We start from the raw sequence: 15,782 nt of genomic DNA, 5'->3' as shown, positions 1-15,782 counted from the left end.
GTGGGCCGGGTCTATGGTTAAACCTTACCAGAGGTTTAGGGTTGGCAATCAAACAGAGCCAGAGAGATGTGCGGAATTGCCTTGATCATCCATGGCGTTCGTTTTGATTTATCGTCCCTGCTCATCAATTCTACATTTCCAGTCCCGAAGTCTGAGCAAGTAAAGCCTCCCTCTCATATTTTGTTTTTGGGTCAATAATCAAAGCTATTTTTGGCTTACCCATTTCACTGAAACTGACTTGTTGATCTCGAGCAGCTAGTCTTCACCATTGCCGACCTCAGAGCCGCTTTACGAAGGAGGGGTCCCGACAGCTTGGGCAGCTGGAAGCTACTTCTTCATTCAACTGTCTCAAGTTGTCTTCCGGAGCGGGAAATTGCGTCTTCTATTGAGGAAGTAAAGGAGTCTTGTTCTGAAGACGAAAGAAATTGTTTCTCTTTGGCAAATGGACGAACAGAAAGTCAGTTCAGCACCATGCCCAGCTCTGCTGCTGAGTTACACTTCTTTGGTGCCAGTTTGCAGCTCAGGGGAATAAGCCCTATAGTTCAGCCATTGATAGATTCCTCTAAGAATATCCTTGCTTATAATGGTAGGTCTTTGTTTTCGAGTTTGGGTTTTTTGCATTGCTTTTTGAAAAAAAAAAAAGTTTGATTGCTGTTGGATATTAAATTTGGATTCTATTGTGATGCTGTTTTTTTAAGGTGAAATATTTGGGGGAATAGACATTGGTGGTGAAGAAAACGATGGTGAAGTTCTTCTGCAGTTGCTGGGAGAGTGCCGTTCTTGCAGTCCCTATTTGCATAAAACAAATAATTTTGATGGCATGGGTGAAGGATCTGTCCCAGATATTCTTTCTAGGATCAAAGGGCCTTGGGCTATCATCTATTGGCAGGTAACTCCGAGTGGTAAGTTTCATTTTTAGTTTATTAGAAATTTCGGCAGCATCTATCTTGCTTGGATTGTTTCTGAATTGTATATGTAATTTCATGGATAGGAAAGTTCAAAAACTCTGTGGTTTGGTCGAGATGCATTTGGTCGGCGGAGTCTTCTTGTTCACTGGCCAACAGTGGCTGACTCTCGGTTTCTGCTTTCGTCTGTATCACCGGTTTCTTCTGGTACATGTTGCTCAATAGAGCTTTACTTTTCTTCCCAATCATTGTTCTAAATCTTAGACCTAAGCGGCATTCATTGATTAATGTCAATGCACTGTAGATTTTGAAGCGGAAAATGGAACTACCAAACTAAGTTTTTGGGAAGAGCTTCCATGTGGAATATACAGTATATCTATAGGTGCTCCAAAACTCGATGGGCTTTTTCTTGGTGAAGTGAAAAAGCATGAGTGGACTAATGCCATACTAGAAGAACTGATCAAATGGGAGAGAACTTCCGTTGAACCCAAACCTGAAGAGTTGCATATTTCCAGTTCTAAGACTCTGACAAGGAAACATGATTTGCACTCAGTTAATTCAGATGCATTACCATCTAAGTCAGGTTAATATCATCCATGGTGAAGATAATCTAATCTATAGTCAGAAAAATATAAGCTTTCAGATTTAGTTTTATTATAGGTTTTGTTGTCTGAGGTTCTCATTGTGCCTTTTTTTTTTTTTTTTTAACACTGAGTAGGACCTATGCAAGCTTCAAATTCAGTGCTAGCACAGACCGTGTTAATGGCTTTAAAGGAATCTGTTATGCGTCGCTCTTCACTGCACACAATTTTTCAGGTTCAGAACTCTTATTTCGTTGAATTGTTTACAATTCTGGTTGTATTTGTGTAAGGAAAAGGAGAAATATGATCACATCCCCTGAAGATCTTGGAAGTCATGGACTTAGATTCTTGTTTCATAATCAATATGGTTTTATCTTTTGAGGTTTTAGTGGGTGCTTAGTGATTTGTAGGTTTTGGGATTTATATTGAACCCTTTTAATTGGAATCAATAGGCAGGTAGACATGATATGGAAAACGAACTTGTACCAGTGGCAGTTCTTTTTTCTGGTGGATTGGATTCTATGATAATTGCAGCATTATTGCATGAGTGCCTTGATCCAAGCTGTAAGTTTAGCTGGATAAGCTAGGTCAGCAGTCTCTTTGCCTTAATGTTCAATGTTTGCTAAGAAACTCAAAGTTTACTAATTGCATTGGGAAATCCTTGTGTGATATCTTTAGCTGGGTTGATTTTCTGTTTAAATTTATGTTGGCAGATGATATTGATCTACTTAATGTGAGCTTTGACGGGCGGTCTGCTCCTGATAGAATCTCTGCCAAGGCAGGGTTGAACGAACTAAGAAGAATTGCACCTTTGAGAAAGTATTCACTAAATTTTCCTCTAGAGTCTGTCTGTGTTTAATGTTTATTGACTAAACATGTGCGTAAAATAATAAAAATTTTGGACAATTATTTCTCTTTTATGACATTTTCATATTCATTTGAAGGTTTTGATATCGCCCCAAATTTGGTTCTTTGATTCATGCTTGTGCATTATGAATGTGGCAAATGCTAAATACAATCTATCCTGCTCTCTAACGAAGTATTATGGTTCCCCATACTCAGTATCACTTGGTTTTGTATTAAAGTCCTTGATGGTTTGATCTGTGTCTTCATGCTTATGGTGTTCCTTCCTATATGCGATTGGATATGCAGGTGGAAGCTTGTCGAGATCGATGCTGATTTGCCAACCTTGACCTTTGAAACAAAGCATGTCATGTCGCTCATAAATCCTGCCAACACTTACATGGTAGCCAATTTCATTCTATGGGCTAGTGTAGTTTACATTTGTGCAGGATATGTTTCCTGCTGGTATTTATATTCTTATTGTTTTTTTTTTCCTGTTTGACTAAATTACGGTTGAGATGTCACAAATATGTAACATGTCCCAAGGTACAGTTTTCCGAATAGTTATCTGTTATTTTGTGTTGCAGGACCTGAATATAGGAATAGCTCTATGGCTTGCTGCTGGTGGTAATGGATGGGTGTATGAGGAAAATAGCAATTATAATGATGAGGATCGCCAATGCATTAAATACAAGTCCAAGGCTAGGATTCTTCTTGTTGGTTCAGGTGCAGATGAGCAATGTGCTGGCTATGGTAGGCACAGAACAAAATATAGAAATGGCAGGTATGCAACTAGATTGCAGTCTTGTAGAGTATTGAAATTTGTATGTCTTTGAGGTACTCGTTCTGGTGGTCTAATGTGCTATCAGTTGGCTTGCACTGCATGAGGAAATGAAATTGGACATGCAGAGAATTTGGAAAAGAAACCTTGGGAGAGATGATAGGTGCATTGCTGACAATGGCAAGGAGGTACTGCTAACAACTCGAACGAATATCATTCATTGTCCCCTTACTTTGTGTTATGTATTGATTATATGGTCTTAATTTATGCTAGGCACGGTTTCCTTTCTTGGATGAAGATGTTATAAGAATCTTGCTTGGGATTCCCCTCTGGGAGGTCACCAACCTTGATCAACCAAGTGGGGTAGGAGATAAGAAGATTCTGAGAGAGGTCAGTGAAAAAAACTTTTCCATTGATCTAATTGTGCACTTAATGTGGACTGAAGAAGATGCTGTCAGGCTTTTAATGCTTGTTTCTCAAACAGTGAATGTTGACCAAACACTAAATTGCTTTCCTATTTTATGTGCTATGAAAGGTTGCAGAATTGCTTGGTTTGTCTGAAGCTGCTGCTCTGCCTAAAAGAGCTATACAGGTGTTCATCTTTTCCGTTTCTTTCTCGCTTTTCTTCCTCTCTTTTTTTGGGCTAAGCATGCACAGTGAAGGTGAGATTTAGTCATTGAATTTTCTGCTTTTATGTTTTAGTTTGGTTCAAGAATTGCAAGGGAATCAAACCGAAAGAACTACGGAAGTAACCGTGCGGCAAATCAGGCATCTGCGGGAAGCGCAGTGATTCACAAGCAGCTGGACATGGCTTAGTGGGAGACAGTTTGATGCTAAATGGCTGTCGGATACATGTTTACCTCTCCGTTTGATTGCTCTTCATTCTTTTAAATTCTAAACGTCTAATTAAACACAGACATGTCGTATTATTTTGTATGAAAGAGAATTTGGCCTTGTATTATATTGGTTTTGTTTGTGGAAAGAGCCTCGTTTGCTGCAACCATGGCTTTGCAAATTTTATTTGACCAATTTTAAAGCCTAAACTCTATTTGACCAAGATATTATAAAATATTTTATCGGTTAGTTTCCAGTCTTACCAAATTTTAGGCATATTCGTCGAGCAGAGAATGTGAAATATAACATTTATAGCTAGCAATTTAAATTAATATCACACATCATCTCACTATCATCTTGATCAAAAATTCTAAATTGTTTGGTCCTCATATCATAAAGAAGCAATTGGAGTTGACCGCCGTCAAATCCCAGTGCAAGTACACTAAGATAATGAACATGTGCCTCCCAACATCATGTTAATAGTCTCCTTAAGCCACACAAGGTTTTGATAGTCCTTCAAAATCCATAACACAATCATGTCCTGTTTCCACGACTTGTCTACAAACACACCCACACATTCCCCCCACCTCAACCACAGCTGCACTTTGTAGGCAATAATCTTGATCAACGCAATCATCAAACACTTGAGAATAATGTTGGGGTAGTGGCAACACTCTGAATATCTCCTCTCTAACGTCAAATGCCACTATCACTTTCTGCTTCTTATGGATCCAAAGCTACAAGCAATGCATTACAATCATTGTTCCAAAACTACGATAGTGATGAATAGTTTTATGGCTCTTTAGATAATAGGTCCACTTCTCTTTGAGTGTAATGGATGTAGTCTACAGAGTAATTGGTACACTTTGAATGATCGTGATCGAGTTATGCATGAGTAGTATTGGCTTTTCACATTAACACATTAATTTGTTTGGGTTTTTTTTTTCCGCTTATTGGATATGGATTTTTGTTGACTCCTAAGCTCTTTTTGTGTGTAATTTTAGATGGAATTGCTCAATTTATGTACTATAATTTTATCAATTCGTGTTGGGGGGTTTCGGGAGTTGAGATTTGAGCGGTGGTTCTGGTTGTGCGAAAAAACTTACTTGTAATGGGGATAGCGGTTAATAACACAATGATACATGGAAAAGTTATTCTACGTGTCATTGCATTATTGACCATGTATAGTAAAAAGAGATATCCCCATTGCATGAGAGTTTTTCTCCTAGTTGTCGCCTTTGCTTCTCTAAAAACAGGTTTAAAAACGTGCAAATTCGCTTTTGCCGATTTGGTAATATTTTGATTCTCTTTCAATAATAACAATTCATGTAAATCAATAATCAATAACGGTATATCACATGTTATTATAATTTTTTAATATGATTATTAAAAAAATATATAGTAATCTCTTAATGCAAGCATAATGAGATTCATGTGGACCCTACATTCATTAAAGATTCAGAATATCTTATATGCACAAACCCTAGCTTTATAAAAAAATAAAAAGGATTTTCTCGATTTGGAAATTGAATAGGAAAGAAGAAATAAATTGGCAATTCTTAGCAAAAAATAAAAATAAAAAAAGAGAGAGAAATTGGCAATTCTTGGCACAAAAGAAATAAATTGCCATATTTATTCTCCTTTCCCATTAAAGGCTTCAACAATTTTCTCACCTTCCCTTTAAGCGCGTCTGACACACTGCCCAGCAACCGCGGAGCATACTGTTGTAAGTATCAGATACCGTGCACCGCACACAGCGTAGTACCAATTCACCAATCAGGACAGTCGATCAAGAACCTTCCATTTTCATTAAAATAAATCAGGGCCGTTAATCGAAACCCTCGCACAACTTACCGTTCGATTTCTGCGGCTGGACCCCACATAGCAAAACTGGGCTGGGCAGGGAAAAGTAGAAATACGAAAATTCCCTCCAACTCCAACCAAAGACGGTGGGTCGACGAGTAGTACATATCGGACTAGGAATTGGAAAACCCCAATAAAATCGCCTATAAATCTCAACCTTTGCATCACCAGATTCTCCACCAACCTCTTATAGTATTATTATTCTCTCAAATTTTTCTTGTTCTCTCGTTCTCTTGAAGCCATTGGAGGCGCTTCTTTGCGCTCTCGGCCTTCTGCCTTCTGGTGTGTATTGACTTCTCTCTGTGTTGGGTTTTATCAATTTTTGTTTGGGTCTCTGAGTTTTGATTGATTGCATTGTATCATGATGATTCGCTTTAAGATTTGCGTTTCAGATCCAACTTTTGTTTTCTTTAGGATTTGCTTTGAGAACTGGTTTGCTTATTGTCAGGGATGATGGTTCACGATGTAGAGTTTGTAAATTTGGGTCTAGAACAAAGATTGTAGATTTGGGTTTGTATTATTTATGTTGTTGATGATAATTTTACTCCTGTTTTAATGGCGTTTTAGGTTTGGTTTTTTTTACTTCTAGTCATGATCGTCGCAGTACTGTAAAACACTCACATTGACTATATAGAATCTGGAAATTGGGTTCTTTTAGTACTTGGGTTCCCTTGATTGTTAGTCAATTTGTTGGTTTTGGTTTGCTAATTCATGGATATTTATTTTAGGTTGAGTATGATTTAGAGAATATGAAAGTTTAGTTTTTTGAATTGGGTTTTTGTTATAGCAACTGGAATCTAACGACACCTTATTGATGCAGAGATGGAAAATCAATCAGCACATCCACACACCTTGGAGACTGTGGGCCATGCTTTTGTTAAACAGTATTATGACCTTTTCTGTAAACCTGAATATCTTCATAAATTTTATCATGAGTCAAGTGTTCTATCCCGCCCTGAACCACATGGTAAAGCGTTGAAGACAGTGACAACCGTGAAAGTAAGTCTTGTAAAAAATGTTAATTGTGACTCACAGATGATCATCAATTCGTTGTTACAGCCAGTGACAACCGTGCAACATGAACCCTTTTAATTGGTTGTTGCATAATTTTTGTATTTTAATCAGAGTGTACATAGTCTGATGAGTTAATTGGATGTTTATTTTGAAACAGGACATCAATAGCATGATACTCTCCTTGGACTACAATAATTATCATGTACAGATTTTGAGTGCTGATTATCAGTTTTCATTGAACGGCGGAGTGATTATCTTAGTGACCGGGCATTTAACTGGAAAAGACAACGTGCAAAGAAAATTTACTCAAACTTTCTTTCTGGCCCCACAAGACACAGGATTCTTTGTCTTGAACGACATCTTTAAGTACGTAGATGGTGTGGTGGAAAATATTGTTGTTGATCAAAGTACTCCAGAAGCTACTTTGGCTCCAAATCATGGTACGTTCTATGAAATATAGGGTGTAGATTGTTTGGTTCTTCTTATTGCTTCACTTTCTGGTAACAAATTTATTTATGGGTATTATGTCATTAGTTGTTACAGAGCCTTCTGCTGTTGCTGATCAACCTGTGCTGAATCAAACTACATCTGTGGAGGTTAATAATACCAATGGAAAGGAACTTAATAATACCCATGGAAAGGAAGCCATTTATGTGTTGGAGAATGGTCAAGAAACTGTTACAGAAAATAATGTTGTTGCTGAAAATCCTGTTGAATCAAGGCAGAATGTTGCTCCCCAAGTAACAGAGGCAGCTGCTTCTAACACACAGAAGGATGCTCCAAAGAAATCTTTTGCATCAGTGGTGAGTTATGGTTTTGGTTGTCTTGTATTTGGTATCATGAGACTTATACATATCATCTGACGGTTTCTTGGTTCAGGTGAATGCCTTGAATGGGAATAACGCTCCATTCCTTATGAGGACACGCCCCACTAAACCTGTTGAGCAGCCTCGTGTACCTGTAATGCCAGAAGCTTTACCTCCCCGAAACAATAGTGCCCCGGAAAAGAATAATGTGCCTGCAGGTTGATACTTCTTTTGTGGTGTAGTATTAAAATTTATCTGTGTGGTCCTGCCAAGAAATGAGGTGTTATATAACCTTCTCACTTATAGGAAAATAATTCATTCTTGTATCCTTTCAACTTATTGTTGCAGGTAAGTCTTATGCCATTTTCGTTGCCAAATTGCCCATGAATGCAACTGTTGAAGAATTGGAGAAGGTTTTTAAGCAGTTTGGACCCATAAAGCGTGATGGTATTCAAGTGAGAAGCAATAAGGTATGATTTACCTTTAGTTGGTGTCCATCTTGAATTAGGCCTTTTGGTTTTACTACTATTTACTTATTTTGTATTACACTTGTATATCCAGCAACAGGGAACCTGTTTCGGTTTTGTAGAATTTGAATCTGCTAAAGCCATGCAAAGTGCACTTGAGGTATAACTTTTGTAGTATGTATATTTTTGTCCATCAGTTTGAATATGTGCCCTTTTGTAGTCTTCATTGTATTTTGTAAGATTTATTCATTTTCTTCAGAAATACAAATTGTTCAAACAGTGCAATGATTTTATTTCTATTTGCAAGTTGATATACAGAACCGTATCTAACATGTGACGTGCATGTACTGTTTCAGGCATCTGTCAAATATGGGAATTTTGAGCTACGTGTTGAGGAAAGACGAGGCAAGTTGAAGTGAAATTTATCTTTCTTCCTAAATTATGTGCTTTCATAGAATTTACTCTCTTTTCTCCACCATTGTCTTCGTCACGAGAAGATAAATTAAGTTGAGGGAGAAGAGATGAACAATATAGAATCACTCTTAAAATTTTAAATGGTTTAAGTTTTCAGTTTTAACTCATCCCATATTTTCCTCACTGCTTTCATCTCATTCTCATCTTCATCTTGCAATGCTGTTTGCTGACGGTCTTTATTATTGCAGCGAACGAGAGAGGAAGGTATCCTTCAGGAAGGGGTGGGTACCGAAATGACAATTTTAGAGGCCGCGAGAACTATACCGGAGGCCAAGGTTATGGAAGAAGTGATTCTGAGAAGAGCGAACATCGGGAGTTCTCAGGTCAAACTAGGGGCAATCCCGGTCGCAATGGAGAAGCTTATCAGAGGCCCTACCAGAATGGAGGAAAAGTTGCTCGTCAAACGGGAAAGGTGGCGACATGAATTAGGTTGCAGCAGCAGCTAGCTCTTTCAGTTGATTAGATTCTTATTTACAAGAATTTTCCTTCCTTAGTGAGATCTCATAAGTTAGGTGTTTTTGGTAGAGGCAGAATTTAGAATGCGGCATGTTTTAGGTCTTTGACATTACGAGGTTATTGTTTCCTGTCTTATTTTATTTGCATTTAACTTTAATTTTTTTTTTGTAACTATATATATTTATTGAAATAATTATCATTTCGTGTTGCTAGATCGAATAATTGGTGTGCGTGAATTTTTGGCTTGGCTTAGGTTTATTCATTGCACACTTTTTTTAGCCATGGGCCCATACGTGTGCAGTGCAGCAGCAGGCCTTGTTGTCATTCATTCTCATTTCAAAAGTTAGAGTAAAAAGCTACCGTGTCTATTACCAACACGTGGCGGTCAGTTGTGTCGGAGAATCTTTCGTCTCCACATCAACACCAATGACGTGTCCTATCAGATCATCCCCTATTTCCTCCTTTTTCTGTCTGGCCATTTCTTTTCCTGCCCTTTTGTTTTTCGGTCTTCCTTTTACGAATGGAGCAGGATGTCTTGCTCAAATAAGAAAAAAAGATAAAAGAAAAGAGGAGATAATTATTTGGGAACTTTTTTGACAAAGTGACATTTTAAACTATTATTGTGATAAGGATTGAAGTCGACTCTCGAGTGTAAATACTCCGTCGCATTATCCTAATCAACTCGCTTGTAATTTGGAGATTTGGAGATTTTAATTTCCATGATAATTTGAATTTAGAATCTCTATTTTATCTTATCTTAACACGTTTGAGTTCAGTGTTAAAGGCTCCTGGATTATCAATTATTATTGCTTTACAATTACTCCTTGTTCTTGAAATCGAAATTATGTATAATAATAATAATAAAAATTAAGAAAAAAGAAAAGAAAAAGGAAAAAGTTGGCTATAAATATACAGGCGACATGTCGCTCTCATGAGTTGGTGATTGCTATACAGAACAGAGAGTAGAGTAGAGAAGAGGGGACCCCCACCCACCGGGGCACGTGGACTTCCTCAGTCCATCCGACACGTAGCAACACCTAGTTCTTTTACTATTTTCTATGGTGGGAAACTGCAACTTGTCACGGCTGGGTCCCACTGCCTCATTTACTCATGAATAATAAGAATCATGATGACATGTTTTCTTGTTTGGAATTGGAATTGGAAGCACGTGCATCACACTCTACTCGCCCGATTTATACTTGATGCCCCCTACCTTAAAACTTTGTTCCTCGTTGACTTTTTTCTGCGGATAGATGTTGACCACAACAACACCGCAGTTGTTTGAAGTTTGAAGAAAAAAAAAATTAAACAATTAAAATCTAACTAATCTCGCTTTCATGGTTCATGACTATATATATTTTTTGTGTTGTGCAAATGTGTCAAATGGAAGATAAAAACTCTCACATCACCAAGTATATGCAAATATTATGATGTTAATTTCTCTTGTCATATAATCAAACACGATGTAAAGTAGATAAATTTATAAATACATCTATTGTCGTAAAATAAAAATGAAATAATTGACCTTTTATATAAAAATAGGTAATTAGTCAATTGTCACTCATGTGGCATTTGGCACTTGTGTTATCTAAATCCACAAAAGTTTTAATTCCTAAATCAATTTACCATATATGACTAAAAATTAAAAAAACTCCGTAATTTGATACTATTTTCTTGGGAGTTTAGATTGGTGAGTTAAGTTATATATAAAAAGATGTATGACATATAAATTTGCATTGAAAACATATTATAGATATTTCAAATGTGAATTGAGTCAGTTGATCAAGATAGTGTGTTCGTCTCCTTACAATTGAGTTAAATCACCCTGTTTAGACTAATTTAGAATACGTCTTTGTCAAGAAAACATACTCTTATATTGAAACATAATTTCGAGCAATCCTAATTAAGAATATAAAAATCATAACATGTTTACTTTCAGATCTGCAAGCTGTTAATATGTGAAGATGAGAGAGAGAGAGAGAGAGAGAGTAGAGTTCGTCAAATAATTGAAGACGACAGCTAAGGCTTAAGGGCGACCAACAATAAACAAACACGACTAGACGAGTAGAAAGAAGGGCAGAGACAACCCCAAAACCTTCGCCGAAGCTTTTACGAGGCCAAACGACTCTCACCCACGTGTCTGCTAACTGCTGTCCATAGGAGATCGACACGTGTGCTTTTCTCCCTCCTTCATTCTCCTCTCGACACGTGTCTCGGCCAGGACAACTTACTGTTACTGGTAGAGACGCCAAAAAGACAATGCCAGTCGGGCTACGTGTCTCCGCGGTATTCCCCGAGACGGCCACTTGGCTCCCCCAAGTACTTTTCTTGTCAAAACGCCAAGGGTATTATTGGAACACAATAAATTTTGCCAATCTCTCTCTCTCTCTTAAGCAAGTCTCTGCTTGCCTACTTTCTTTCTTTCGTTTTCCTCGTTCTCTCTCTCACTTCTTCTGTTTTTCTTTTGATTTCAGTTTTTTTCTCCTCTGTTTTCCCCAGCGAGTCTTGCCGGGATTTTCATGTCAAATATCTCGGATTGGTCACTCGGGAAATAACTCATCAGAGTGAACTGATGGCTCATAAAGAAGCAGAGAGAAACGGCTTTGTTTGTTGGGTCGTTTCTAATTTGGGATTTGAACTGAATGCGAGCGTTCTTGTATTATCTTGAGACCTGAATACAGGTTCTGATAATTTTAAGCAAGTTTCTGCATATGGGTTATGTTGAAGCGGATCAAAGTTCTGTTTTTTTTAACCTGCAGAGACATATATAGCTGCTGAAGTACTTAAAAACACATACTTTTTATTTTTTTTTATTTTGTTTTATTTTTCCCTCTGTGCTGGAAAACATGGGTGAAGCTAATGAAGAGCGAAGGAGAGCAATGGAATATCTGTCTTTGCAAATTGACAAGTACCCAAGAGATCTGCTGCAGAGATTAATGTGTAGCAGCAACACACAGCAGTCGCAGTATGCAGAGCCTAGTGAAGAAGAAGAGTCAGATGAGCTGGAGTTAAATCTCGGGCTTTCTTTGGGTGGCCGATTTGGGGTCGACAAGAGTTCCAAGAAGAAGCTAATCCGATCTTCATCCATTGCCGGAACTATGCCGTTTGTGAGAGACGACAACGACCCAACGACACCGGCGCAGGTGTCGTGCCCGGCGAGTCTGATGAGGACATCTTCACTTCCCACTGAGACAGAGGAGGAGTGGAGGAAGCGGAAGGAGTTGCAGACTCTGAGACGATTGGAGGCCAAAAGAAGAAGGTCAGAGAAGCAGAGGAACTCAAACTCAAGCAAGGCTGAGAAAGAAGGGGTCTCCTTGGAGGAGGAAAGGCGAGAACTTGAGGGGGGGCCCAATTTGAGGGATAAGCAGCAGCAGCCGTACGATGGGGCTAGTAGGGTTAATCGGACGGTGGGTCCGCCTTTTGTGTTGCCAAGTTGGGCTGCAGCAGCAGCTGCTAGGCAAGCTTCTGTTGGTGGTGGAGTGGATGCACTGGAAAAATTGAAAGCTGAGATTTTGGGTAGTTTACAGGGATTTGGAGGACAACCCATTTCGCAGGGTTCGATGGAGTCACAAGGAGGAAGCTCGTCAGGGATGTCAGAATTGGAGAGTAAACCTCTTCAAGGTATCTCATTTTTCTTCTCCTTGTCTCAACTTTCTGTTAACTGTGTTGGTTAATTTGAATTTTGATGAATTCTTGGATTGAAATTCAGTTGTTGAGTGGTTGATTGATTTTGGGTAGAGCTAGCTTTATGTGCTCTACTTTGCTTTGGTTGGTTGGTTTGTTTTTTGTTTGTTTTGGAATAGGATTATAGGACAAGTCTGCTTCATTAGCCGATGGCGTCTTAGGTTTTCCCATGTGGTATCTTTTGTTCTTTGTTGTAGGTTGGATGTTTTAATCACGTGCTCCCGTCCTTAAGTTAGTTAATGGAGAGCGATGCCAAATTGGTTGCTAAGAAAATTTGGGAACAAGAAAGAGTGCAGTATTTTAAATGTCACGCCATGTACTGTTTTCCTTTCCAAAAGATGAGTTATTACCTTAACAAATCTAAATAGTTGTTTTAGGTTCGGTTTGGTTTACTTTTCAGAAAGTGAGTGGAAAAGGATTGCAAAGGGTTACAGAGAGGCGATTTTGATAGAGAAGGTAGAATATTTAGTAAAAGCAGTGAAGTGCATTCTGAATCTGATGCATGAAAATGAATAGTCTGCAATAATGCGTGCGACATTGAAGGACACGGATGCTGATGTTTTTCAGCAATCAGGGCCAAACCAACCTAATACCTTACACCCATTAAGAAAATCCAACACTAAAATCATGTTGCTACCATACAGAAATAGAGCTTTGAGCTTTTGGTGGATGCTCCTTTTTGGAAATGTGTATATGTACTTACCTTAAATCACTAAAATGGTTATATTAAGTGGAGTTCACTGCACTGGAAATGTGGAATTAGTTCAGTTTTTGACCCACATGATGAGTCAGCAACCTCAAGTTGTTTGGGAATTTAGGTTGGATTTCACTTTATATCGCATAATGGTAGTGGTTGCCAGGGAAGGGGCCAAGAATGTAAGTCAAGAAACAGGCTTATATTTGTTGCCTGTTAGTGTTCTTAGTGCTAAACTTCTCTGGTAATGTTTCACAGTAAAGCATTCCAGTTGGAACACTTACTGGTCGTATATAACTGGTCGTTAGTGTTTTCCACCGAAAAATATATCACTCATCAAAAGAACATTTAAGAGAAAACCCACAGTGACTTATGTTCACCTGGATTGTGGACAAATCAAGACGTACTGGTAACTGGTACAAGCAATCTAGGGATAGGGATGTAAAGGTCACTGATTCTAGTGCTCTATGGAAGTTCTTTTCCTTGACGTTGCACATCGAACCTGCGAGTGACTCTGAAATCCTCTAGTGGATGCATAATCTTTTCTGACCAAAATGAAAAATATGCAAAAGCAGAGATCATTGCTTACCTTATCCTACTGTATCCTTATGCTGTAGCCAGGTAGTCTATGGATTTCTTTCTTGACTGACGCCAGCTTCTTTCTATCTGTTGTCAAGGTGAAAACTAAGAGTTCACTTACGACAGATTTATATGTAGTTCAGAGAGGTTCTTGCGTACTGTGTCACTGGAGAATGTTGCTTTTAAATTTCCAAATTGCTAATATCATCAACCTTGTGAATTTGAAATGAATAAGATTCCGCAACAGGTAAAGGGGATGGAACAAAAGAAGAAAGACTGCTCTGCTTCTTTTTCCTTATAGTTTTCCCTTAACATCACAGGATCCAGCAACTGTGGTGAAGCAAGAAGCCCTGCTAGTAACCAGTTGTTGCAAGAACGAAGTAATCAAGACACTGTGGGCTCTTCAGGGACAGGGACAGCTGAGGATGCATCCGGAGCTTCCCGAGCTGATGTAGAAAGCAAGTGTAAGAAGCCAAATTCTTCAGAGAAAAGCGGACGGGAAACTAGGACGAATGCTATGGAGGACATGCCTTGTGTTTTCACAAAAGGAGACGGTCCTAATGGTAGAAAAGTAGAAGGAATCCTATACAGATATGGGAAGGGAGAGGAAGTAAGAATAATGTGTGTTTGCCATGGCAGCTTTCTCTCTCCAGCAGAGTTCGTGAAGCACGCAGGAGGGAGTGATGTCACTCACCCACTTAGGCATATAGTTGTAAACCCTGCTGCCACTTCCTTTTTGTAATGGAGTGTTCCCTTATACTTTATGCCCCTTAAAATAAGGGGATGTAGAATGGAAACAAAAGGAGATGATCTAAATCTGATAGCTTCTTTTTCTGATTTTGGTTGATTCTTGGCAATAAGTTCTAGAAATGGAATTGATATAAAATAATAACTGTTAGTTTGGAAAAGTTTTAAATGCACCCCTTCGTAGTCTTGTGTCTGCTATTCATTCCAATTCCAATTCTTGCAACTAATCCCAACATCATATTTTCCATCATGAAGATAATCACCATTTAAGAAGAAAAAGAAAATACAAATTGGGGAAGCATAAAGCAATAAACAAGAGAGGGGAAGACTTAAATTTTGTCCCAGTGAAGAAAAGTAGGTAGCTGCTGCTACCAGTGGCGGGTTCATTTTAGAAATATGTGTTCAGCTCCAAAGATTTGCTGCTTGAATACTTGGCTTCTTGCACAAAGGTTGAGAAGTTCATAATAACTCCCTTCTCTATCCTGGTTCCAGCTTGTGTAATTGGTATGTTTCTCACTTGGATGCATGTGGATGCTTTGTGAAGCTTGCAAATTGGTTCCCGGTATAAATGAGGCTGAAGGGAAAATGAGAAGTTCGAACCTATTGAGTGTAAAGGTAAATGCTCTTTACTACGACTCTTACTCTACAAGGTTTCCCACCTCGACAATTGACTTTTGACTTGTTTGGGCTTGGCGGTTTTGGGTATATGGGCTGCCTCTTTTGTATCTCTTTAAGATTAGGCATGGCAACAACATGTTGCATGTTCGTGTTGTGTCATTCGCAATTGTCATATCCTCAGAGATCTCGCTCTCTTTTTGTTAAAACTCTATCTCTCTGAGTCCTCTTCTCTTCTTCACAACACCAAATTGCTGCTACAATTCTGTCCATTTCTTCACCACAACATGTAAGCCCCTAAATCCATAATTGAGCTCCCAATTCAGGTAATTTATCTCCCATGATAGAGTTTTTTTGATTAATTGTGTATTTCTGTTATAGTCCTATATCTTTTATTTAGTTAGTCCGATGTTGTTAGTTCAAATATTTTTTCTTCAGC

At 38.5% G+C, this 15,782-nt stretch overlaps 3 protein-coding genes across 4 annotated transcripts; all 3 read left to right on the top strand.

Annotated features, from left to right (window-relative positions):
- The first annotated feature begins 16 nt into the window (after positions 1-16).
- On the top strand, positions 17-4,110 carry LOC110750358 (Asparagine synthase family protein). The gene is made up of 14 exons (XM_021950671.2): positions 17-159; positions 256-586; positions 699-889; positions 992-1,112; positions 1,210-1,488; positions 1,624-1,721; positions 1,939-2,050; positions 2,200-2,305; positions 2,639-2,732; positions 2,917-3,113; positions 3,199-3,298; positions 3,384-3,500; positions 3,646-3,702; positions 3,813-4,110. The coding sequence occupies exons 1-14, from the start codon at positions 67-69 to the stop codon at positions 3,924-3,926; spliced, it is 2,010 nt and encodes a 669-aa protein (XP_021806363.2). The 5' UTR covers positions 17-66; the 3' UTR covers positions 3,927-4,110.
- A 1,759-nt stretch (positions 4,111-5,869) lies between these two features.
- LOC110750360 (nuclear transport factor 2-like) lies at positions 5,870-9,236 on the top strand. 2 transcript variants are annotated; one of them, XM_021950675.2, is made up of 9 exons: positions 5,870-6,089; positions 6,628-6,806; positions 6,979-7,261; positions 7,365-7,624; positions 7,701-7,845; positions 7,976-8,097; positions 8,189-8,254; positions 8,451-8,499; positions 8,757-9,236. In XM_021950675.2, exons 2-9 carry the CDS (start codon positions 6,630-6,632, stop codon positions 8,990-8,992), a joined length of 1,338 nt encoding a protein of 445 aa, XP_021806367.2. In that variant the 5' UTR covers positions 5,870-6,089; positions 6,628-6,629; the 3' UTR covers positions 8,993-9,236. The 2 variants fall into 2 exon arrangements, with proteins under 2 accessions (XP_021806367.2, XP_021806366.2); XM_021950674.2 differs by having other exon boundaries at positions 7,356-7,624.
- A 2,183-nt stretch (positions 9,237-11,419) lies between these two features.
- LOC110750378 (ninja-family protein AFP3) lies at positions 11,420-14,818 on the top strand. Its single transcript, XM_021950697.2, has 2 exons — positions 11,420-12,645; positions 14,302-14,818. The coding sequence occupies exons 1-2, from the start codon at positions 11,871-11,873 to the stop codon at positions 14,721-14,723; spliced, it is 1,197 nt and encodes a 398-aa protein (XP_021806389.1). The 5' UTR covers positions 11,420-11,870; the 3' UTR covers positions 14,724-14,818.
- The last annotated feature ends 964 nt before the right edge of the window (positions 14,819-15,782 follow it).

Source organism: Prunus avium, chromosome 1 (assembly GCF_965620075.1).
Source record: "Prunus avium chromosome 1, drPruAviu1.hap1.1, whole genome shotgun sequence".
In the NCBI taxonomy this organism is placed as follows: Eukaryota; Viridiplantae; Streptophyta; class Magnoliopsida; order Rosales; family Rosaceae; genus Prunus; species Prunus avium.
Note: the sequence above shows the minus strand (reverse complement) of the source record. Positions and strands in the feature narration are given on the sequence as shown.

Excerpts from the sequence above, each read along its gene's own strand:
- LOC110750358 (XM_021950671.2), top strand. The coding sequence starts at position 67 with ATGTGCGGAATTGCCTTGATCATCCATGGCGTTCGTTTTGATTTATCG. Across the intron at positions 2,051-2,199 it reads TGAGTGCCTTGATCCAAGCT|ATGATATTGATCTACTTAAT; the intron begins GTAAGTTTAGCT and ends TTATGTTGGCAG. Across the intron at positions 3,299-3,383 it reads TTGCTGACAATGGCAAGGAG|GCACGGTTTCCTTTCTTGGA; the intron begins GTACTGCTAACA and ends AATTTATGCTAG.
- LOC110750360 (XM_021950674.2), top strand. The coding sequence starts at position 6,630 with ATGGAAAATCAATCAGCACATCCACACACCTTGGAGACTGTGGGCCAT. Across the intron at positions 6,807-6,978 it reads AGACAGTGACAACCGTGAAA|GACATCAATAGCATGATACT; the intron begins GTAAGTCTTGTA and ends ATTTTGAAACAG. Across the intron at positions 8,500-8,756 it reads ACGTGTTGAGGAAAGACGAG|CGAACGAGAGAGGAAGGTAT; the intron begins GCAAGTTGAAGT and ends TTATTATTGCAG.
- LOC110750378 (XM_021950697.2), top strand. The coding sequence starts at position 11,871 with ATGGGTGAAGCTAATGAAGAGCGAAGGAGAGCAATGGAATATCTGTCT. Across the intron at positions 12,646-14,301 it reads GGAGAGTAAACCTCTTCAAG|GATCCAGCAACTGTGGTGAA; the intron begins GTATCTCATTTT and ends TTAACATCACAG.